The sequence below is a fragment of the Podarcis pityusensis genome, assembly GCF_964106645.2.
Source record: "Podarcis pityusensis genome assembly, chromosome: W".
In the NCBI taxonomy this organism is placed as follows: Eukaryota; Metazoa; Chordata; class Lepidosauria; order Squamata; family Lacertidae; genus Podarcis; species Podarcis pityusensis.
In genome coordinates, this window is record NC_138045.1 from 2,208,938 (window position 1) to 2,233,096 (window position 24,159).

General features: G+C 47.4%; 1 protein-coding gene across 2 annotated transcripts in view; it reads right to left on the reverse strand.

Moving 5' to 3' along the window:
• Positions 1-24,159, reverse strand: part of LOC308467711 (putative helicase senataxin) — a 228,626-nt gene that overhangs the window by 59,574 nt on the left and 144,893 nt on the right. For both annotated transcript variants that reach the window (XM_080989412.1, XM_080989411.1), the window contains exon 13: positions 20,162-20,329. In XM_080989412.1, coding sequence (XP_080845538.1) covers positions 20,162-20,329 — 168 coding nt within the window. The remainder of the gene's footprint in view (positions 1-20,161; positions 20,330-24,159) is intronic.

Genomic DNA, 24,159 nt, shown 5'->3' on the forward strand with positions numbered 1-24,159 from the left:
AAGCTCCCGAACGACCGACCAGGAGGAAGAGAAAATGCCAGTCGGGCATGTGTCTCTGCCAGGGTCCCACAGACCCAGTGCCAGCAGAGGAAGGACCGGGGGCTGTTTTTGTCCCAGTTGGAGTCTCCTGGAACTGGCAGAGTGAAGGCAGAAGGAGACAGTCTGCGAGTATAGCAAATGCCTAAAAGTGAAAGCAAAGACAGGCTGGACTGTTTTTGTGCCCGTGCACAGAAGAAGGCGAGAGGCCTTTGAAGTTCTTGCCAGGCACTAATTACAGCTGGCAGAAGAAGGGTTGATTTATAGTGGCCGTCTGATAAGGACTGTAAAAAGGTAGTTTCAGCTTGAACTAAGCCGTGGAATAGACCTTTCTAGAAGGGGCAAAAATCCCACTCCCTAAGTTACGTAGAGAAAATGGGAAAAGCTGCTTTTTGACAGAGAGAGAAAAGCTGCTTGGTGCTGCAAGCCTTTGCCAAGAATGTAGCCCTGATTTATGTGCTACAAAGGGAGGACATTTCCCGATGCTTCTGAATCATTCCCTGAGCAGAGAATGGGTAGCGGCAGAAAGTGAAAGCTGGAGGAGTGCTGCGGCAAGACTTGTGAAGCTATGGGGGAGTAAGTCCCCCGATGAAGCTGCATAATAGCAGACAAGGCAAAAAGCCTGGGAAGAATGGGGGGGGTGGGTTGTTTTGTTCCTGGAACTGAAAAGGCAGTTTGAGACAAAGGCTGTGTCTTATGCCAGACAGTGTGTATGTTCAGCAGGAATTGAAGCTGCGTCACACGATGGACACTTCAAGATGGCGGGGGCTGCTAAACGGGATGCCAGAGAGGTTCGGAGGGCTAGATTTGCTGTCTCCGACGCCCACACGCAGTGGGAGGCAATTGCTGAGCGGACTGCCAGAAGTAATACCCCAGGGAAAGCTGATACAGTATCCCAGAGAGGGTTGTGTTCCTGACACTGAAAGCTTCACAGAAGAGAGGCTTTTGAAGGAAGAATGCACAAGGGGGTTGTTTCCTGTTCCTGTTAAGGGCCAGAAATCTCCAAAGCAGGAGTAGCAAGGGGAGTTGACTGCCATGTCATCCCAATCTTCACTGCGACCAGCAGGTGGCACTGCTGTGTTTGAAGCATTGGAAAGTTTTTCCTGTGAGAAGTTTGGACAGAGTTCAAAAGTCAGGAACATTTGCAGCGTTTCCGACGGGCGACATGAAGCAAGGCCAGAGATGCAAAGATGCAGCAAAGATATTGTCTCATCCCAAGGATAACCATTTTGTAGCTGTCAGGGAACTGCCATCGGAGCTAGAGGCGGAGGGAAGGCTCCAGAGGGATGCCGGAGAGGGTCCCAGTAGGGAGAGAGGCAGCCCGTCCGCTGGGGAAGGAAATCAGCGTAACACCAGTAGAGAAGGGGGGCAGATGGGGGAATCGGAGAGGAGGCTCCAAGACTCCTCGCCAGAGACCAGCGGAGAGAGTACGGGTCCTCCGCTGCCCACACCCTCCCTGCGCAGAAGGCTTCCGCGCAGGGAGTCTAGGCGGAGACTAGGCGTCAAAGAACTTTTGTGCTGGAAGAAGTTTAAGAAACGCCCACTGACGGATTCTGCCAGCGACTGAGACAGTCACGATGCTAGAGGCTGTTCAGTCAGAAAGGGTTTAACCAGGTAACCTAGCCAGGAGTGGCGGCAACTTACGCACGAGCAACCCCTAAATCCATTACAGGTCTGATCCACCAATCGGGTGGAGACTTCTTGGAGGTACATAGCACCGGGATCGTGGAACCGAAAAGCTGTAAAGTTGTGATGTCTAATGTGTTTTTCATTCCAGGTTGAGAAGCCCAGCTGATGCAGCCTGGATGTTCTGTTTATGTCAACAAACAGCGTGCAACCATCCAGAAGAACGAAAGCGACATTATAAATGGCTTGTTCTTACTATGTTGTGATGTTAACATGGGGGATGGTGGGAAAGTTGGAGAGACAAGTGATGCTATGTCTGATAACCATCTTTTTCATGCAGGATGTGTGCATGGGTCTTCCAGATTGCTGGTGTCTGACACGAAGATGGTCAGGTGTACCAAATGTGCTCAGGACAAAGCAAAGGAAGGAGGCGATATGGGTATCTTACAAAGGCACCCTATGTCAGAGTATATTGATTTATTGTTCAGATAAGCGTGAGGTCCGGCACACTTCCCCTGCGTAGGCCTCTGCATTCCAAAGTCCGACATATCTGAGCATAGCAGAGATCAACAGCGGCAAGAGGAAGACTGCAAAACACTCCAGTGCATTCTTCAGTGTGCTTAAATAAAGTCCACACAGGATCTTAGCAGCTAAAAGCAGTTTTATTTACAGCAGACTATCCATTATCTATCACAGCGAACAGCATCGTGAAAACACGTCCTCTCTCCTCAAAAGCGAAAGTAGAGAGAAAGAACAAAGACTTGAGTCTCTCGGAACTGACGTAGAAGTTCCCCCCTCCCACCAGTAGGCAGAGCGTACACTCTGAGCTGTTTAACCCTGTAAGCTCAGGTTCTCCTCACACCCCATCTCGCTCTGCGCTGCGGTGGAGAAAGTAAGTACAGAACTTACCCCCAACTCCAAACCACCACAAAACTCCCCATGACGCTGGAAGCTTAAAGGTTTGGTAAATCCATCGGCCAGGTTACTGTGACTGGCACAGTACTTCAGTCGTATCAAACCTGACTGAACACTCTGACACACATTTTGGAAACGTATGTCCAGATGCTTGGTTCTGGCCTTAAATTGCGCAGATTCAAGATGACTGGCAGAATCCGTGATCAGAGGAAAGAGACGGCGGAAGAGGACTGGAAGAAATTTAAAACTTATCTTAAGAGCTATTATAAAATTGATGAATGCTAAAATGCCGAGGTGCTGAGAGAAAAGGGGAAACAGTGACATAAGATTAAGTTAGAGAAAGGACTAAGAGGACATATATTTGATAAAATTGCTCAAAAGCTGCTGAAATAATTTTGCAAACAGGGATGCAGAAAGGGGAGGTATGGGGGAGTCCGAGAAACGAAGGTTATGGAAAAAAGGTTGTGAAACTATACATGTTTGTTTGTCTTTTTATTTGTTTGTGTTGTTTAAAAAATGCTGTAAAACCAATAAAAATCTATATTAAAAAAAAAATAATTAAATTGCGCAGATTCAGCCAATTTCAAACAGGGTTGATTGTCTTCCCAAACCGTGATGGGCAAGCTACAATCCCCATAGATCTCTTGCACCAAGCATCTATAGAACTCTAGTTCCCGGCACAAATCTGACAGTGCACTGAATTCAGCCTCAGTGGAAGACAGCGCAATGAGACTTTGCTTCCGGGACTTCCACCCAACTAGTGACTTCCCAAACTTTATCACCAACCCAGACACAGACTTGCGGTCCTGCGAATTCGCCCAGTCACTGTCCGCATAGCATGTGAACTTCGCCTCACCTTCAGCTGGCAGCTTAAGACAGAAGTCTTTGGTATGCTGCAGGTAGCGCAGTACCCGCTTGATACCGTGCCAAGCACTCACACTGGGCTTTGACGCTTCCCTACTTAGCAGGTTGGTAGCAAAGGCAATGTCTGGTCTGCTCCATTGGGACAGATACAACAGACTACCTAGAGCTGACTGAAAGAGCTCAGCATTCTCAAACTCAGCACTTTCTGCTTGCTGGCTATCTTTCACGAAGTTCGTCTAAATGGGTGTCCGAACTCCTGCACAATCGGACATTCTGAACTTCTCAAGCAACTGCTCAATCTTGCCTTTCTGACTGAGCAAGAAGCTACCATCCTCAGTTCTCGCTATCTGGACGCCTAGGTAGATCTTTATTGCACCCAGGTTCTTGAGCTGAAACCGTTTCCCAAGCTCTTTGGCAAACTTCTGCACCTGTTTGTCTGCCTTTCCAACATGGATGATGTCATCAACATAAAACAACACCAGTTCCTGTGAGTCTCCTGATCCTCTAAGGAACAGGCAACTGTCAGCAAGACTCTTCCTGAAACCTAGCTTCTCCAAAGCTTCATTCAGGCACAAGTTCCAATTCCTGGCCGACTGCTTCAGGCCGTAAATTGACCTGTGAAGTTTCCACACAGTACCTTGCTCATTGCCCTCAAACCCAGGAGGAGGAAGCATGTACAGATCCTCCTGGAGGTCTGAGTTCAAGTAAGCAACATCCACATCAAAGTGATGCACCAGCAAACCTCTTTGTGCAGCGATGGCCAAGACCAAGCGTAGAGACTCACTCCTACATGTGGGCGCATAAATTTCCGTATAATGCAACCCCCTGCGCTGCGTGAATCTTCTCGCCACTAGTCTGGCCTTATACTGCGGTTCTCCTGTCGCTGTGGGTTTAAGACGGTAAACCCAGCGGCTACCCACTGCCTTTTCACCCACCGGCAACTTCGTGAGGGAGAACACACCTAGCGACTCCCTTGAGTTCATCTCCTTCTGCATCGCCTCATGCCATTTCCTGGCTTCTTCTTGAGGCAGTTTCTGAACATCCTCAAAACTCTCGGGTTCACACTGTGCCATTCCGACCCACACGCTAGTGACGGCAAACCTTTCAGGAGGTTTCCCCTTGGTCGTCCGCGTTGAACGGTGCAGCACTACTTCAGGAACCCCCTCTGACCCACTAGGGCCAGCCAGAACGTCCTTGGCATCAGAGAGCTCCCCCTCTGACTTACTGCGCCTTCTGGACTTCTCAGCCGAACCTGTGGGGGAAGATGGAGCACTGCGTTGCTCACTCTTCACAGCCTTGGGAGAAGTTCTCCCCTCTGCCTGCAATGGGCCTGGACTCTGAGCCTCAGTAGCAGGTTCAACCTCTTCCTCTCCTTCATCAGCAGAGTCTAGCAGACTCTCTGACAGGATGTCAGGGTTCCCATGTATCCTTGCCCAGCCACTCTGCTCACAGAATTCAGCACTGTTGCTGAGCAGAATCCTGGACTGATTCCCTGACGGATACACAAACCTCCACCCCTTGGTCCCTGGCTCATACCCACAAAAAAATCATATTTTGGGACCTGGGTTCACCTTTCTTGCGTTTGGCCTTTGGTATGAGGACTCAAGCCTCACAGCCAAAAACGCGGAAGTAGTGCACCTTCGGTTTCTTGCCATGGAGCAAGAAGTACGGTGTGTCACCTACCACTGAATTGAACGACCTGTTCAGAATAAAGTTGGCCGTTCGCCAAGCCTCCCCCCAAAAGCGCTGTGGGAGCCTGGCATCAAACAAAAGCGCTGCGGACATCTCCCCTAGAGTCCTATTTCTGCGTTCCGCGATCCCATTCTGTTGGGGACTGTGTGGAGAAGTCAACCTGTGTTGAATCCCCTTTTTGCGGAAGAAACTTTGCAGTGCAGACCCGGTGAACTCCCCACCGCGATCGCTCTGAAAGTTTTGCACCCGTGTGGAAAACTGCAGTTCCACAGCCGCAATCCAGTCTTTGATTAGCGGCGCAGCTTCATCTTTGCGTTGAAGCAAGAAGGACCAAGAATTCCTCATATGGTCATCAATCAGAACCAGCGCAAATTTGGCTCCGTCCAAACTGCTCACAGAAAACGGTCCACACAATTCTGCATGAATTAATTGAAAAGCCCTAGTGGTCACCCTCTCAGACCTTGGGTACGTGCACGTTTTCACCTTTGCGGACTTGCACGCTCTGCAATCTAGAAACTTAGCACATGATTTCATTTTGCACCCTTGCGTATACTCTGGGATCCTCATCACTGACCCCCAGGACACGTGTGCCATGCGTCGGTGCCATAAGTGGGGACACGCATCATGAACTGGAACATTGGCACACTGCGCCTGAGCCTCCTCCGTGTCATCTGGACCTGCAAAAGAAGCATTTATCACAAACAACCTGTCTTTACATTCAACACTGACTAGGTGCTGTCCATTCTTGGAAATAGAACACTTATTGTTCTCAAAACACACTCTGTAGTTCTCAGCAAGAAGTGCACTGACAGACAGTTCCAGGACAGTCCTGGAACAACAAAAGCCTGGATTGAATCCTGTAAGAAAGAACAAAACAGTGAGCCAGTCTGCGTGAGTGGGTGTCGAGTCCCATCTGCTAAACAGACAGTCTTCCCAGATTTTACAGAGGTGCAGTTCTCCAGGAATCCTGCAGATGGCACTAGGTGATGGGAGGCTCCACTGTCGATCACAAAAGCCAGCACAGCATCCTGTTGACAACTCTTGACTACAGCCATAGAGGCAGCCAAATGTTTACGTTCAGTGTCTCTGCCAGCTGCCTTCGGCTTGCCTTTCCCACGCTTTGAAGACGAGCCCTTTATCTGGTTGCTACGGGAGACGACCTTCGGCTGTTGCTCCAATGGACATTCTCTCACCAGATGGGAGGGGGAGCCACAGCGATAACAGCGGTGACACGTAGCAACAGCTCTCACAGCTCCCTCTTCAGCCATTCCTTTGTTCCCAGCACCCCCACCTTTGGGTGCACAGCCTGGGCCTGCACGCTCCCCAGCACTCTGGTTGTAGGCCTCAACATCACACGGCCCCTCGGAGACAAAGCAGCTACTCCCAGCTGTAACTTCAGGAACATGGCTAGCAGCCCCCTCTGGGCTCTCGGCTTCCTCCCTGCTCTCGGCTTTCTCCCGGCCCTGGGCTCCTGCTGAGTTCTCACACAGACTCCTCAGCACCTGCCAGGCGGCCTGAGCCGATTCAACGCCCTCCAGGTGGGGCAACAGGATAGCGTCCACGCTTGCTCTCAACATGCAGAGCTCCCTTTGCATTCTCTGCTCTCTATCTTCCAGCAAAGCAGCCTCCCGTTCTGCTCCTCCTTCTTCAGCAGCAACTGGCATGGGTGGGGCCGGCTCCTTCTGGGCTATACTCCAGAACCCTGTGGCCAAAAACCACCCCCTGACTCTTCTAACCCAGATATCCCAGGACTGGGTTGTGAGCTTTTCAAACGGGACATCATAAAAGTCCTGGAGCTCAGCCATGTCCTCCCCCAGTGCTCCCATTGGGGCTTTGACGTACTCACGCGTACCAGCCAGCTTCAAAGGAGAGGCCTCCAGTGGCTCTTTGCAGCACACAGCATTGCAGCCAGCTTCCCTGCTTTCTCCCAGGCCAAGCCTCAAAGCAGGACTTTTGCCTTCCGGCAGCAAAAACAGCAGCTTCTCAGGTTCTCAGCCTTTTTAGGCACACAGCACATCAAAGGCAGGCTTCCTCTAATTGCAGTAATTGCCCATAACCTGTCATGTGGGGATGCAATAGAAAAATAGCACCCTTGTGCAAGATTGTGCAAGAGGAAGCATCTGCTGACTTGTTCCCCTCACTCGCCTGGGTCACTGTCGCGCTGCCTAACCACAAAGCTTACGCGGCTGTCATGCTGTCTGGAGTTATGTCCTGGTAGAGAATAGTTATTCTAAGAAATGCATACCCTAGCTGTTTTCCACCCGAGTGCTACACGTGTATATGCAACATGATGTAATGTGCACAAGGCTAATAAACATGCAAGGCTGCTGGGAGAGAGAGCTCACTCCTTGCTTAAACCTTCACCCATGACTCCTCGTCATTTTCCTCCGCACCTGGTGGGCTGGTTCCCCGACAAATGGTGCCTCGTGTGATTGCCTGAACGGCTTCCAGGACGCGTGCTGTCAAAGACGGTCCTCCCTGCTACTCACCCGCCCGGCTGTGGCTCAAGGCGCCTTCTCATCTTCGGATCCCCGGTGAGTAGCTATTTTTCTATTTTTATCATGGGTTCTGCGCTCTCCAACCCTCAGAAACAATTTTTAAAAGACATGCAGCACCTCCTTCGGGAAAATAAACAGCAAGTTCCTGAAGGTGATCTAATTGCATTGATTCTGGCCATAGATGAACATTGTCCATGGTTCCCTGAGGATGGGACATGGGAAATTCCAGCCTGGAACAGAATTGGCGACCACTTTCATGGCCATGGCCGCATAAATCTTCACGTCCTCAGTGCCTGGGCTAAAGTCCGTGGCTGCATGGCAACTCTTACGCCCAAAAACATCCTCTTGGCTTCGTTGCAACCACAACAAAAAACAGTCCTGAATATGCCTTTCATATATCCGGCTGCACCGCTTCTACCACCATCTTTTACTCCGCCACGACCACCAGATTATCAGCCTCCGCCGACGCCACTGGGGACTGCAATTAAACAAGCAGCCCCCCTCTTAGGTTTTTCATCTGGCACGCCAGTGGCTAAAGTCATACTGCTCCCTGCGGATGCCACAACTCCTACAAATCCCCCCTTAATTGCTGCTGCAATGCCTCTCACAGCTCAGCGCCCTACATTAAAAATGACACTGGGTGGACGTGAGGTAGAGGGGGTTCTGGATACAGGGGCAGATGTTACTGTGATTGCTAAACAAGACTGGCCTCCCGAATGGCCCACAAAGGCAGCTGCGCAGGTTTTGGGTGTCGGGGGAGAAGCGCCAGCCTGTCAAAGCCTCCACCCAGTTGATATCCTTGTGGCTGCGAAGCACATATCAGTGGAATTATTAAGAGACCTTACATCTGCCCTCACAGATTTTGGACTGTGTATTGCCCCAGATAAGGTTCAGCAAACTTTGCCTATGTTATATCTTGGACACAAATTGACACAACAAGCTGCCATTCCGGTTGTTCCCCAATTGTCTTTTCCTGCCCGCCTACGGCTGGTTGACCATCAACAACTTTTGGGACACCTGAATTGGATAAAGAATTACCTTAATCTGCCTACTAGCACCTTGTCACCATTGTTTTCTGCCTTACAAGGACACAAACTACCCGGAGAAGTCATCTCAGTTACAGAAGAAATGCTACAAGCCTTACAACAGGTTAATGCTTTATTAAGAGACCGAATGGTGGATCGCATAGACACTCTGCACAATGTGCAGTTATCCTTGGCAATTTTTTCCACACCTTTGCTGCCTACAGCCATTCTCTACTCACAGAAATCGGCTGCCCCCTCGGGTGTCAACATTGTGGAATGGATCCACCTTCCGCATACTCCACCGCGTAACATTTATTCCTCTCCAGCGGCTGTAATGGATTTGGTAATTAAAGGGCGCGCTCGAGCAAAAGCCCTCTCTGGACTGGACGTTGAAAAAATTTATTTGCCTTTTTCACTCACAGAAACACAACACCTGATTTCCACCTCCGTGGCTACTCAAGTAGCACTTGTGGATTTTTTGGGAACCATCACGCATAATCCCCCCTCTGATCCACGCCTGGCTTTTCTTTCTCAAACTGTCTATACTTTAAAAACTGCTCTTTCTCCAACCCCCATCCCCTCTGCCCTTACCCTTTTTACTGATGGGTCAAAAACGCGGGGGGTGGTAGCATGGGAGGAGGGTGAAAAATGGAAAACTGAATTTACTGAGCAACAGAGGTCCGCCCAGCGGGCTGAACTTGCTGCTGTAATCCTTGCCTTTCAACTCTTTCCTGATAAACCTTTTAATTTGCTTGTTGATACACAATATGTGTATCGCCTTCTGTCTTCCCTGCCTGTTTCTTATATCACGCCTGCGTTAGATGCTGATTTGTTTGTTCTTTTTTCTACCTTGCAGTATCTTATTCAAGAACGCCGTCATCCTTTTTATGTTGCACACCTTCGTTCCCACACCAATCACCCAGGGTTTTTGGCTCAGGGAAATGCCGTGGCAGACGCTGCACTGCGATCTGAAGTGTTTTCCTTGTTTTCTGACCCTATTCTCTCTCATTCTACCTTTCACCAGCCTGCTAAAGTTTTGGCAAAAATGTTTAAAATCCCTATTGCACAGGCACGAGACATTGTCTCTCAATGTTCTACCTGTTCTAAAGCTCGAACCATGATTCCTTTTGATGCGGTGAACCCTAGGGGTACGTCCCCTCTTGCGGTTTGGCAGATGGATGTTACTCACACCCCTCTGCTCGCCCCATTTTCAAAAGTTCACTTGACAGTGGACACCTCATCTGGATTTATCTGGGCCACCCCATTGAAGGGTGAGACCGCTCGTCACGTCATTCAGCACACCCTGCGCTGTTTTGCTGTGATGGGTAAGCCACAAAGCATTAAAACGGATAATGGCCCAGCCTATATTTCCTCTCAGTTTTCATCCTTTTGTGATTTATGGAATGTGAAATTAATCCATGGTTTGCCTTTTAATTCAACAGGACAGGCGATTGTGGAGAGGGCGCACCTGACCTTCAAGACTCTGCTGTCCAAACAACTTAGAGGTCGAAATGCCCCCTCTGCCGAGATTCCTTCAATTGTGCATACTGTTTTATTCACTCTTAACCATCTTTTGTATCCCCATAATAGGGAATATACACCGGCTGAGATTCATTTTCGAAAAGCAGAGCCTTTGGCTCGACCTCTTGTATCTTACAGACAGCTACCTGATCCAACATGGCATGGTCCTGTGCCACTCATCTCCTGGGGACGCGGCTACGCGGCAGTGGACCTGGATGGACGGCCTACCTGGTTACCAGCGCGCTGTGTGCGACCCTGGCGAGCTTCTGCCTCGGAATGAAATTTATGACTCTGATTAAATAATATAAAAAAGGAGGGCATGTGGGGATGCAATAGAAAAATAGCACCCTTGTGCAAGATTGTGCAAGAGGAAGCATCTGCTGACTTGTTCCCCTCACTCGCCTGGGTCACTGTCGCGCTGCCTAACCACAAAGCTTACGCGGCTGTCATGCTGTCTGGAGTTATGTCCTGGTAGAGAATAGTTATTCTAAGAAATGCATACCCTAGCTGTTTTCCACCCGAGTGCTACACGTGTATATGCAACATGATGTAATGTGCACAAGGCTAATAAACATGCAAGGCTGCTGGGAGAGCTCACTCCTTGCTTAAACCTTCACCCATGACTCCTCGTCATTTTCCTCCGCACCTGGTGGGCTGCTTCCCCAACACTGTCAGAGTATATTGATTTATTGCTCAGATAAGCGTGAGGTCCGGCACACTTCCCCTGCGTAGGCCTCTGCATTCCAAAGTCCGACATATCTGAGCATAGCAGAGATCAACAGCGGCAAGAGGAAGACTGCAAAACACTCCAGTGCATTCTTCAGTGTGCTTAAATAAAGTCCACACAGGATCTTAGCAGCTAAAAGCAGTTTTATTTACAGCAGACTATCCATTATCTATCACAGCGAACAGCATCGCGAAAACACGTCCTCTCTCCTCAAAAGCGAAAGTAGAGAGAAAGAACAAAGACTTGAGTCTCTCGGAACTGACGTAGAAGTTCCCCCCTCCCACCAGTAGGCAGAGCGTACACTCTGAGCTGTTTAACCCTGTAAGCTCAGGTTCTCCTCACACCCTATTGGTAATGGAGATTCTGATGTATGGATTCAGAGGCAACAGAGTGACACGCTCAGCAAACATAGTTTGCAAGGCCTTTCCCTGGATTCAGACAAAAGTTCTGCTAGGGACTGCGACAAGGTAAACCCAAGATGTGCAAAGGGACCAACAGATGGGTCTGACATGTGGGTGCAGACGTCACAAGGCAGGAAGCATAGATTCTTCCTCGGGTATGGTGGCTTGTACAAAGTACTGAGACCTCATGCCAAGATGATTTTACTCACTAGGGATGTTGAGTGCAGTGAAAAATGGGGAGGAAATGTGTGTGTTTTCCAAGGCAACCCCATTGCTTCAGACTCAGATATTGAGTCTGCTGCTGATGCTGAAAGTGAGGCGAGTTCCACTGATACAGTGAAAGACGTGTGCCTGGTGTACAGATCTGAGACAGCTACCACCAGGTATGCTCAGGAGTTTGCTAACACAGCTATTGCAGTTTTAGCTGTGGCTAGTGGCTCGACACAGGTCTTGGAATCCGAAGTCTTGAAAGGGATACAGGGTTTGTCCTCAAAGGACGGGAAACCACACCCAAAGGCTGTAAGGGTAGACACTGTTTCCTTGGAGAAGGAAGCTGAACCATGTCCAAAGGCCATGTGTGCCAACCCCGATTCCTCAGAGAGGAACGAGGCTGGGGTTCGAGTCCCAACAAAGCCAGGTGTGAAACTTCTTGATAGTCAGGAGAACTATGACGCCAAGACTAGTCAGAAGTGCAAGATGGTAAGGCCCAAGGCCAATCCAGTTGCATGTAGTTCCAAGGGTGGAATGGATGGTACAGGGGTATACTGTGTGTATGACATCTGTATGGTTGTTGCAGTTACACTGATGACTACAACACTGCTCATGCATCGGGGGAGGATGTTAGGATTCTTGCTCCGTGTCTGCAGTCATGGGATTGTTGTCTATCACATGATGGTGTATGTTTTCATTCCACAGTATGGGAAGTGACGGAGACAGGATGTTTATGTTACTGTGTTCCGTGAAGTGGGACTATTGTTTTTTGTTCTTTTTCTTTTTGCTGTCTGATGAGAAAGAGGAAGTATTATATGTAAATAAAAGTAGATTAGCCAAAATGCTGTGCTACTGAGTTCTGTTATGCAAACTGCAAATACTCTGTAGGATCCCTAAGTGTGTTGATGCTTCTTGGTATCAGCCACTGTGATGTTTGGGCTGAAGAAAGCTTTTGAAGCTCCCGAACGACTGACCAGGAGGGAGAGAACATGCCAGTCAGGCATGTGTCTCTGCCAGTGTCCTACACGTGAGTAGGACGATCCTAACAGTCTGTATATAGAGTGTAAATAAATAGTAGCTTAGATCTACAAAGTCCCACGCTTGTTGCTGCGTAACGCTAGAAGTATAGTGTGCATAAATCAAGCTGATTTATGTTGCTGGAGCACCCTGGAGAAGAAGGGAGATGCCTTTTTCAGTGCTGCACACATCGGAGGACGCTCGGAGTTTCAGGGGCTTGCAGGCGGCCCCAGGGCAAATTCCAGCAGTTGAATCCCAACGCTAAGTAAAAGCAAAAACAAAAGAAGTGCCATGGTCGGATCACTTCCTGCGATCCTTCACTTTTCTGCGACCCTTCCCCTCTGCAGGGAGGCGGGACCGATTCGGATGGTCCGCCCCCGCCACTTAATGGATCCAAATGTGTCAGGGGTCTGCCTTCAAGGGAGGGAGGACAGGAACGTACAGACAGCCTCCTCCTTTGTTGAGCAGCTGCACCTTGTCAGAGTCTGGGGAAAGCGAGCCTTTAGGAGAAACGGATGACGAGAGAAAGGGGGGGAGGATGCAAAGGCTCAGTCAGGCTGAGATGAGCCACGACACCGCTCCCAGGGAGTTGGAAGTGCCTCTTTTTTTTTGCCAGGGAATTACACGTAAGGAAAAGAGGGGGAGAGTGGTTTTCCCGGGCTTTTATGCTGGAGGGCAAACAGGAAAAAGGCACTTCCGGAATCTGCTAGTGATTGAGGCAGACATTGATTTTGGACCTCTGGACTGTACATAGTTTTGCACTCAATAAAACCTGTAAAAGACAGGTGGGAGTCCTGGCTGTTATCTTCGTGAGCAACCACACACACTCCTCACAAAATGGTTTCCAGAGAGTGGTAGGGAATGTTTTATCCCATGTTGATGGCCTTTCAGCGGATTCCCTGGTGGACTGCTGGAATGCGGAGTTAACCAGGGCTATCGACTGTCTGGCTCCAAAGCGCTCCAACTGAATGGAGCCCGGACAGCCCCGTGATGTTCTCCAGAGCTGAGGGCGATGAAACAATCACTGAGACAGCTAAGGAACCAGAACCAGTGAAGGGGGTGAATGTCTTGCGTGAGTGGACTTCCGGGTTAGCGCCATCGGCGAATGGCAGAGTTCCTCCAACCGGAGGAACTGGCTCCGTGGAAACTGGGTTTTCCCGCCGCGGCGAAGGTGGGGACCCACTAGAAATCCCAGGCGGAGGAAGCCTGGGAACGTGGGGTTCGGCAGGGCACCAGGAGCGCCTCCCCTACTCACGGGGAATCCCATTTTGGGGTTCCGGAGTGAAGTGGGGTGAGCGGCGCGGTGCTGCGAACTGATTGCTACTTTCACGGAGTGAAGCCGCACAGCCATTGCCGGAGAGCGCTGACTTTTTCCTGTGGACAATTGGATTTAAAACAAGTACCCGTGAGTAGAAACGGAAAATTGGATCAAGAAATATCTTAATTTGGCACCGAAGTGGGAAGGTTCAAAACAGGAAGTCCGCCTTCCGCTTTTTGTATATAGACTGAAGCAAAAACCTTGTAAGCTAAAGCCTGGAAAGTCGTTAAAAAAGTCTAAATTTCCTTCATTTATAACTACTGAAACCCCCTTGGAATCAGGAGAAAAGGGGGGGGGACTTTGTTTAATGCCTGCAGGAGAGGGAGTGAAGAAAGATAAGTTTCCACCGTCTCTAACCTGGGAACGGGGTGTCAGAGACAGAAATTGCTGGAGAGGTTCATTGACTGTGAATGGAATACTTTGACAGATAGCTAAAGAAGAGAAATAAACTGATTCCAATGTTGCCTTTTGCATTCCAAAGAAACAAAATATCTGAAAAATGAAAGTAATTTTCCTTTGTTGGACTTGCCTTAAAAAGATGGATACAAATAGAAATTGTCTCCTCTAGAGGGAGCTTGTTAAATTGTTGCTGCAGTCTACTTGAGGACTCTACAGCTGTGAGATTAAGATCGTGGGACCAGTAAGGACTGACATGACCCGAGACCAGGAAGAAGAGACGTTGGATGAAGACTGGAAGAAAATTTATAAAGAAAAATTTTTATTTAGGGAATTAATCTAAAATTAATGAATATTAGGGAAAATGTTGGAATGAAACTATATGGCTCTAGTAGAAATGATATGAGGAGTTATGTATAACTGAGTATTAAGTATCAAGCTCTAAGGTATTTTACGGTAAGATAAGGTTAAATAAATTATGGTAATTTGAATAACAGAATATGGGGAAAAGATGGAAAGGATTTGTTGAGTTAATTAATAGGTTAAATTGTTAAGATAAATTAAGATAAATTATCTAATAAAAATTGAGAAAGATGGAAAGAACTTGCTGAAATAACTAATTAAACTAGAATACAAAAAGGGAGGTGTGAGGAGGTCAATGAAACAAGCAAATGGAAGTTAAAGATATGTAATATGGGATTTGTGTCTTTTTTTTCTTCTTTTTTATATTTTTGCTGTATTGTTGTATTGGCTTTTATGTTTTGCTTTTTTTCTCCTTTTTTATGTATTGTAGTGTTGTTTCTTATTTTTTCTTTTTTTTGTAATTCTGAAACTATTAATAAATATTTTTTTTTTTAAAAAAAGAATGTCTTGCGTGAGTGTCTGGAGGTGGTTGGAGGATAGATGGCGGCTAACAGATTGAGATTGAATCCTGACAAGACAGAAGTACTGTTTCAGGGGGGCAGGGGGTGGGTGGGGGACTGTCACCATCAGTGTTTCTGCTGGGTTTGCATCAACCAAATTCAGCCTGGTTAATACACCAGCAATTTTCTGTGTTTGGTGTACCAGAAAATTACCTGCTTGGTCCTTCTCCACCTGCAGAGAAAGATAGTTGGATACCTCACCAAGATCCTTCATGTCAAAGTGCTCCTTCAGCTGAGCTAGGGTGCTTTGGTACAAAGCCTGATTCTTCCAAAACAAAAGAAGATCATCAAAAAAACATAAACAATACCGTTTGTTTTGCCCCTCCTCTTTGACAAACACACATGCCTTGGTGAAAACCTAGAGAAAGCAATGTCTCAGTGAGTTTTGTGTCACAACACCTGGCACTCTGCTTGAGGCCATATAGGGACTTCCGTAGTTTACAGACCATTCCCTTCTGTACCTGCACTCCATCAGGTAGAAGCATATACAGCTCCTCCCCCAAAATCCCGTACAAAAAAAGCTGTGTTCACATTGTGATGAGAAACGTGCAGTTTCTCCTCTGCAACAATCTTGAGCATTAGTCTAATGCTCTCATACTTGACGGTGGGTGAGTAGGTCTTGTGGTATTGGAGAGCCAGTGTGGTGTAGTGGTTAAGAGCGGTAGTCTCGTAATCTGGGGAACCGGGTTCGCGTCTCTGCTCCTCCACATGCAGCTGCTGGGTGACCTTGGGCCAGTCACACTTCTTTGAAGTCTCTCAGCCTCACTCACCTCACAGAGTGTTTGTTGTGGGGGAGGAAGGGAAAGGAGATTGTTAGCCGCTTTGAGACTCCTGAAGGGGAGTGAAAGGCGGGATATCAAATCCAAACTCTTCTTCTTCTTCTATTCCTGTCCTGGTATCTGTGAAAAACCTCTGGCGACCAGTCTGGCTTTGTGCCTGACAACCTTGCCATTCTGGTCTGTCTTGGCCTTGAAGACCCATTTGCTGCCAACCAGCCTCATTCCTGGGACTGTTGGCACCAGCTCCCAGGTTTGGTTCCTATTCAAGTAATCAACTTCAGCCTTCATGGCATTAAGCCATGGTTCAGCATCCTTCGAGGTTAACTCCTGGACCTCTTTGAAGCTTGAAGGTTCCCACACCTTTTCTGAGCTACCAAGAACAGCAGTTGCTGTCTTAGCAAACTCATCAGCAAATCTCTTTGGAGGTTTGCCTTTTTTTGGCCCTTTCAGATCTGCGTGCTAGACGCAAGTCTTCTGCACTCATCTCCTCCTTCTTAGGAGAAAAGTGGCCAATGGTGAACAGGGGTTCTTCCAGTTCAATGTCAGACGCATCAGATGGTCTGACTGAGGCCTTTGCGCTCTTGTAGTCTGCTGTGTCATCACTGTCGCTGACAGCAGCAGCAGCGCCGCCCACTGAACTAGAATCCGAACTCTGATCATCATCCTCAGCTTCCTCATCATCTTCATCCTCCTCTGAGTGACTCTGGAAAATTCCCACACCCCCCCCCCCCCACTTAGGATTGTACTCAACACTCTTTGTGAACCTAATGGACAGTCATGAATAGCCTGTACGCACCTTTTTCGTACCCCATGAACAAACCATGTGTCCCACGCTTCCCAAGCTTGCTGCTCTGTGGGGTGCGGACCCACATGTCAGAACCAAAGATTCTCATGTGCTTGACGTAAGGTTTCTTACCAAACATCTTCTCATAGGGAGCACAACCAATAGGCGATGACAGTCTCCTATTATACGTATAAACAAAAGTATTCAAAGACTCCGCCCAATATTTCTCAGGGAGATTGGCATCATGCAACAAGGTTTTTAGGCCTTGCAGCAAAGTTTGGTTTGCCCACTCGCAAAGTCCATTCTCCCATGGAGATCTGGGACTTGAGAGGTCGTGCTGGAGTCCCTTCTCAGTCAGGAAAGCTTCAAACTGCTGAGAAGTGAATTCACCGCCTCAATCAGTAAACAAACAGCCAATGCGTTTACTGTGAGCATTCTCCAACCAAGCACAGAACGCCTTGAACCTAGGAAACACTTCTGACTTCTGCTGGAGCATAAACACATGAATGTACCTAGAAAAAGAATCAATTAAAACCATGAAGTACCTTGCTCCACCCAAAGAGGGAGCAAGTGGACCAACCAGGTCTGCGTGGACTAGCTGGTAGGGTTTGGAAGCCTGTCTGCTAGACACCTTGCCTTTTGGAGCAACCTTCACCTTGTTCTCTGCACAAGATACACATTTCATGTGAAACTTACAGGGCTTGATGTTCAAACCCTGAACCAACCCAGCCATTTTGGCCAGTGCCTGACAAGACATGTGACCAAATCTTCGGTGCGCCTCGTGAATACATCCTGCATGAAGAACTTTGTTAGTTTGTGCAACACAAAAAGATTCAACATTAGACACACCAACAGCTTTGTCATCATAAGTTATCAAGAACAAGCCATCAACAAACTTTGCATGCAAAATGTCCTCTTTGCCCTTCCTGATGACACAGATGCCCTTCTTGAAAGAAATCTCAAAGTCTTGCTCAGTCAGCTGTGGGATGCTGAGCAAATTGTCTGCAGAATCTGGAACAAAAAGTACTTTGCTGATGATTGTATGCAGACTTGCCAGTTTCACTGTCCCGACTCCTGCAACTCTCAGAGTCTTACCATCAGCCTGCTGAATTTCCCCATCCTGAGGTGTGAAGGAAATAAACAGAAGCCGATCCTTCACTACGTGCGTCAACGCTCCTGAATCCACAACCAATCTGCCTTTGGCCTTTGGAGAAGCAGTTCCAGCAAACAAAGCCTTGTTTTTCACCAGCTTGGGTTTCTTGCCCCCCTGCTTCTGGCCATCTGCAGGCTTCTTCTTTTGTTTCCCTCCAGCCTTTGGGCAATGACGTTGTAAGTGACCCTGATTTCCACAGTTCCAGCACTTCACAGCTGCCAACGCCTTGGCTCCCCCTGGAGGCTGGAATGCTCTCCCACACTGCTCCCCCTGAAGCACACAAGCTGGTTCAGCTGCATTCCTCCAATCATATTCGTTTTGCAAGGTCACCAAAACTTTTGAAGCTGTGAGCTCCTGCGCAGGAAGAGTTGCCAGCTGGCTCGCCACAGCGCGGCAGCTCACATCTAAAGAATCCAGGATAAGGATTGCAAACAGAGATTCTGGCATGTTGAAACCTCTTTTGAGTCAATTCCTGTCTGAGTTTCTGTAACTCTAGGACATGACTTCTGAGGTCCCCCCCCCCCCCGGCTCCAAACACTTCTTGTGCAGCTTTTTGAAGTAAAGCAACACAGACCTAGCTTCTTGTTGGAGATGTGAGGCCTGAAGCCCCTCCCACATCTCACGCGAGCTGGTCTTGCCAGCCAGGGTAATTAACTCTTCTGGAGCTACTGAGAGCAGAATTACCCCCATGGCTCTTGAATCTTGTACAACCCATGCATCAATCAGAGGTGCTTGGGGGTCCTCAGAAACAGTGTGCCACACACCAAGCCTTCTCAACTGGCCTTGCAGTACCTTGCCCAGGTCTGATAACTGTGGCCATTAAGCTTTGGGCACGGAACCCCATCTGAGGCTTGTAAAAGATCCATTCCTGCTCTTCACACAAGCCTTGGAACTGGATACAATTTACAATCAGCCTTATCTTAAGCACGTCGTAAATCAGACATAGCGTGCTTCTCTCTCCGGCCTAATTGGTTCTTGGCACAGACTTCAAAAGCCTTCTAGCTGTGGCCGGGACAATCAGCTTCACATACCTCTGTCTCTGCTGGGAGCCATCAGCAGTCTTACTCTCCTGTAAGCGCCATGGATCTGGGCCCGAAACCCTTTTGTTGGGATACTGCCAGGAGTCGGGGGCATCAGGCAGGCATCAGACAGGCCCCCAGCTGGCTCCAGCCACCAGTTGGCAGCCGGTCTCCCTTGGAACAGCATCAAACAGTCACACAAGCCTCAGATACGTTTAGAGACCCGTGCACGCTCTGTCAGCAGAGTGTGTAAATCACCTCACAGCAGAAGAGGCAGACAGAGAGATGTGCAAGCATAATGTACAGCATTTATTCAGCATAGTTCAGGAACAAAGGAAAACATGTCTGCATCCCTTCGTGTCCAGCAAAACAGCAAAGCAAAAGCTATATGCAAACGGAAGTTCCCAGCGAGTGCTGAAAGTAAACAGGCATGTGACACACAACAGCCTGTTCCTGAATGGGGCAACTGTGCCCCTGAAGGACCAGATGCGCGGCCTGGGAGTCATTTTGGACTCACAGCTGTCCATGGAGTCCCAGGTTAATTCTATGTCCAGGGCGGCTGTCTACCAGCTCCACCTGGTACGCAGGCTGAGACCCTACCTGCCTGCGCACTGTCCCACCAGAGTTATACATGGTCTAGTTATCTCCTGCTTAGACTACCGCAATGCGCTCTATGTGGGACTACCTTTGAAGGTGACTTGGAAACTACAACTAATCCAGAATGCAGCAGCTAGACTGGTGACTGGGAGCGGCTGCCGAGACCATATAACACTGGTCCTGAAAGATGTACCTTGGCTCTCAGTATGTTTCCCAATACAATTCAAAGTGTTGGTGCTGACCTTTAAATCCCTAAACACCCTTGGCCCAGCATGAACACAGAGAACCAGCACCGAGGGCCTTCTGGCGGTTCCCACTGCGAGAAGTGAAGTGACAGGGAACCAGACAGAGAGCCTTCTCAGTAGTGGTGCCCTGTGGAACGCCCTCCCATCAGATGTCAAGGAGATGAGTAACTATATTACCTTCAGTAGACATCTGAAGGCAGCCCTGTATAGGTAAGCTTTTTAAGGCTTAATGTTTTACTACGTCTTTATATACGCTGGAAGCTGCATATGGAAGGCAGGGTGCAAATAAATTATATTATTATTATTAATAATAATTATTATTATTACTGGAATGCCATTTGTTGTCCAGCCTTCTCGATATTCTCACACATCTTACAAGGACCAGCACATGCAGGGTGTTACCAACCTGACCTACCTTGCTGAGGATTCGGTAAAGGAGCCCAAGGATAGTCTTAGATTTCCCAGTCCCAGGTGGCCCATGGATCAAGCAAACTTTGGGCAATGAAGGCAGCTTCATCACAAAGGTGTAAGCAGTTTCAATAGCTGTCCTTTGATCTTCATTAAGCTCCTTCATGTACGAAGACTGTGGGGCAAAGGAGAGGACAAAGGTGCATCTCTCACCAGAACGGACCGTTCCGAGATTTCTGTGACCTAGTTCACACTAATACAATGCCAAACCATGGCTTAGTGTGAGCATGTGGGTTCGCAGAACAGGAGACTGTGATGGCTTTGCTTACAGTATTCTACTGCTGTGAGCTAGGTCTTGGTTTGGGCTACAGCAAGTTTTCCAAACTTAAGCCTGTGGTTTGCCTCACTTAAAGTTTGAACCACATGTCCAAGTCCAGAAGACACATGCAAGCCAAACCATGGTTTAGCTCACAGTAGCAGGACCTCAAGGCGAATCAAACTAGCCACCATCTCCTCTTTGAGCGCCTGCAAGTTTGAACTAAGCCATGGTTTGGTTTAGCATTTTGTGGAAACTGACCCTGCGTTATCTGTCCTCACTTCAGAGGCACAAAAGCCCCAAGGATTTGGAAGTCTCTCTTCAATGGACCTCTCATTTTGCAGAAAATTGCCACAGGAATGTTATCACAATGTCATTCTCTCCTAAGGCCCAAGTTCAACTTTCAGGAGGAAGAGTGGGATATAAATTGAATAAATAAATGAAGAGGAAGGAGGAGACTGTGGAAGACTGCTGCTGATGTTCATCAGCTTTGTGCCAACCAGATGTTTTGGACTACCAGTCCCATCAGCCCTGGCCAGCACGGCCAATGGTTGGAGGTGATGGGAGTTGTAGCCCCAAACACCTGGGGAGTGTCAGGCTGGGGGAAGGTTGACTTAAGACAGGTAATGTGCGCTCAAGCTTAATTTTGGCTATGGAAAGACAGGTGGGACTCAGTGAATTTCCCAAGCAGCTAAATTTCACGTCCATGTGAGATACAGCCAAACAGGAGACAAAAAAGGTGTAGATGGAATTATGCACTGGGTAGTGGCAGGGGGACCTTTTCAGTCCAAGGGCCACATTCCTTCCAGAACAACATTCTGAGGGCCACATGGCAGGGACAAAAGTGAGCAACGCAAACATGGTGGGTTTTACCTTTCTTCACATTCAAGACACCACTCTCCTCCCAAATTCAGGCAAGCAAGAGGCTTGATCAGAGCTCAAGGACACATCCCAACCAGGCAGATAACACCACCACCACTCAAGGAGGGTGCAAAGCAAGGCCAGTGAAGGGCAAGGCCTGGGTGTCTCTAATTCATTCTCGCATTGCTGGATCATGTGATCCTTATTTACATTCCACACTGCTGGAAGTGTGGGAACAGAAACTCAGACAAGAGAATTTCCGTTCTGTGTGTTTTTATTTTTCTGCTCTTTGTTCTCTGCTTTCGGACAGAGAAGACGTGTGTGAGAGACACTGCTCACACCAGTCATGTTTTGTTGCTTTGATTTGCTGTAAATTAATAAATTTCGTGATGCCACACGCCTATACAGCCTCGTTTCTTGCAGAACTCTGCTAAGCATGCATACAGCTCCACTGGATGTATGTCGCAGTTCTCCTGCGTACAGAGGAATGTACGCACGCTGGGGACAGTGTGTGTGGCCTAGGCAGACTTGCAAGTGCCAGCCAGAGAGGCCTGGAGGGACTTCCGGTGGAGCGCGATCCTGCCGCAAGCGAGGATTTTTCCGTGAGGAGAATCCTGTGCTATTTCGGGCGAAAAGGGGTGCTACAGGGCGCAGTAGCCCCCAAATTTAATCTCTGGGGGGTCACCCGGAGTGACAGGTTCCCAGCGAAGCCAGGAGCAGCCCGCCCGGCCGTCAGGTAACTCCAAAAGGAGCGAAGAGAACAGAGGAGCGGGGCTGTGGGCTACGGGAAGCCATTTTCTACACCCGAATAGCAAAGCCCCGAGCTTGCAAGAGAAGCGCTCCATTCTCAAATAGAAGAAATTCGGACCTAACTGGATTATAATTTCATGGTAACAAATCAAGGAAAGATTCGAAATATAAAGAGAAAAGTTTGGAGTTCAGCTGTCATCTGGAATCAGGATAGACGCAACACGGCGCGCAGAGCTGGAAAGGGAAAGTGAGTTGCCACTGGCGGTTACTGTTTTCTTTCTCTCCTAGAACTTTATTTAAAAGTAACTCTTTAAAAAGCTACAAAGTTTTAAGCCTGCTAAAGTTAGAAAGGGAGAGCAGAAAGTTAAGATTGAAGAAGTTTGCGGTCTTTGATGCAACGGAGGGAAACATAGAAGGCTGAAGTGCTTTGTTACTTTCACTTTTAAAAGAACAAAGAACACTGAAACGGAAAAGGAGCTTCCGACTCCATTATTAAAACTCTGTTGGAACGACGGTTAGGTGGAAACAGCGGATAAAGGTCTTTTTAGACTTTATTATGGGAATCCTTAATGCTAAATAGGATTATAGCTGCCTCTGTCACTTAAGCATATTAATTACAATTGGGAAACCCCTTTTTTTTCTTTCCTTTTTTTATGAATTGGGAACTTTTAAGTCTAAAACTGCGTATATTAAAGGAACTGTCTGTTACCCTAGTGGAAGGAATGAGATACTACAATTTGTTTTTCTCTGATTTTTTTCCTGGCGAAGGAATATAATACTGAGGGATATAATACTGAGAAGTGACTTGTGCCTTTTTAGTCCAAGTGAAGGGTTCTGCGTTTGTTTTTATTTTTTTCTTCATCTTTTTGGGAATTTTGCCTCTGAGATTTTGTCACTTGGATATAATTTTGGACCTTTGTCATTTGGATATAATTTTTTGGAACGTGATTAATTGGATTTAATTAATTGAATTGCTTGGCAGGGGGTTGGACTCGATGGCCCTTGTGGTCTCTTCCAACTCTATGATTCTATGATTCTATGGATATAATCTTGGAAAGGGTTTTTTATGGGAAGATTTCTGGGAAGCCTTGTGGGAAGATTTTTGGAAATTCCTTTTCCTTTGGGCAAGGTATTGGATTTATATGGGAAGCAATTTTTTTCTGAGGAATAGCCTAATTGGTGGCAAGAAGATTTAGTTTGTTTTGTTCCGGTTTCTACTCTGATCTTATACTCTTCATTATCCTCATCATCCCCAAACTACAGTTGAACTATATGATATAATTAGAAATTGGAAAATTGACAAAGTGTAACAGTGTAAAAATTGGTTCAATCAATATTTGAAGATTGTTTGAATAATAAGGAATAATTAATAAAGATGTCACACCAGCAAAAGAAAGGGGCAGATGGGGGGACACCAGTAGAGAGGAAGGGGTGAGTTTAAAGCAGAAATTTTGAGAATGTTTGCCGTAATAAAACAAAGTGAAAATAATTTAGAATCAAAACTAGAATCAGTAGATAATAAGATTGGGAAAATGGATAAAAAAATTGATGAGACAGTTAATGAACTTAAAGGACAATTAAAAGAGGTATCTAAGAGAACTCAATCGCTGGAGGAAGGATTTAAGAGGACGAAACAAGAAATGAAGGAAGTGAAGCGAGAGGAAGAGAGGATTAGAGTGGAGATGTTGGAATTAAATAAATCACAAGAAGAAATTAAAGATTCAATTGCTATGAATGAATTGTGACAGAGGGAAGTTAATCTGAGGTTGAGAGCTATTCCAGAAATACAGAATGAAAATATTAAAGAGAGACTGATATCGGAATTAGCCCAATGGATGGAATTACCAATAGAAGAGGTAGCTAAAACAGTACAAAATGCATTTAGAATGAGAATAAGAACATCAAAAACAAGAAAATTCCCAGGAGACTGTCTAATCACCTTTAAGGACAGGGAAATGAGAAATCTGATATTACAGAAGAACAGAGAGAAAAGATTGTATATAGATGGAAGTTATATAATCATCTTTAAAGATATACCAATAAGATTATTGAAACGAAGAGACCCGTATAAACCACTG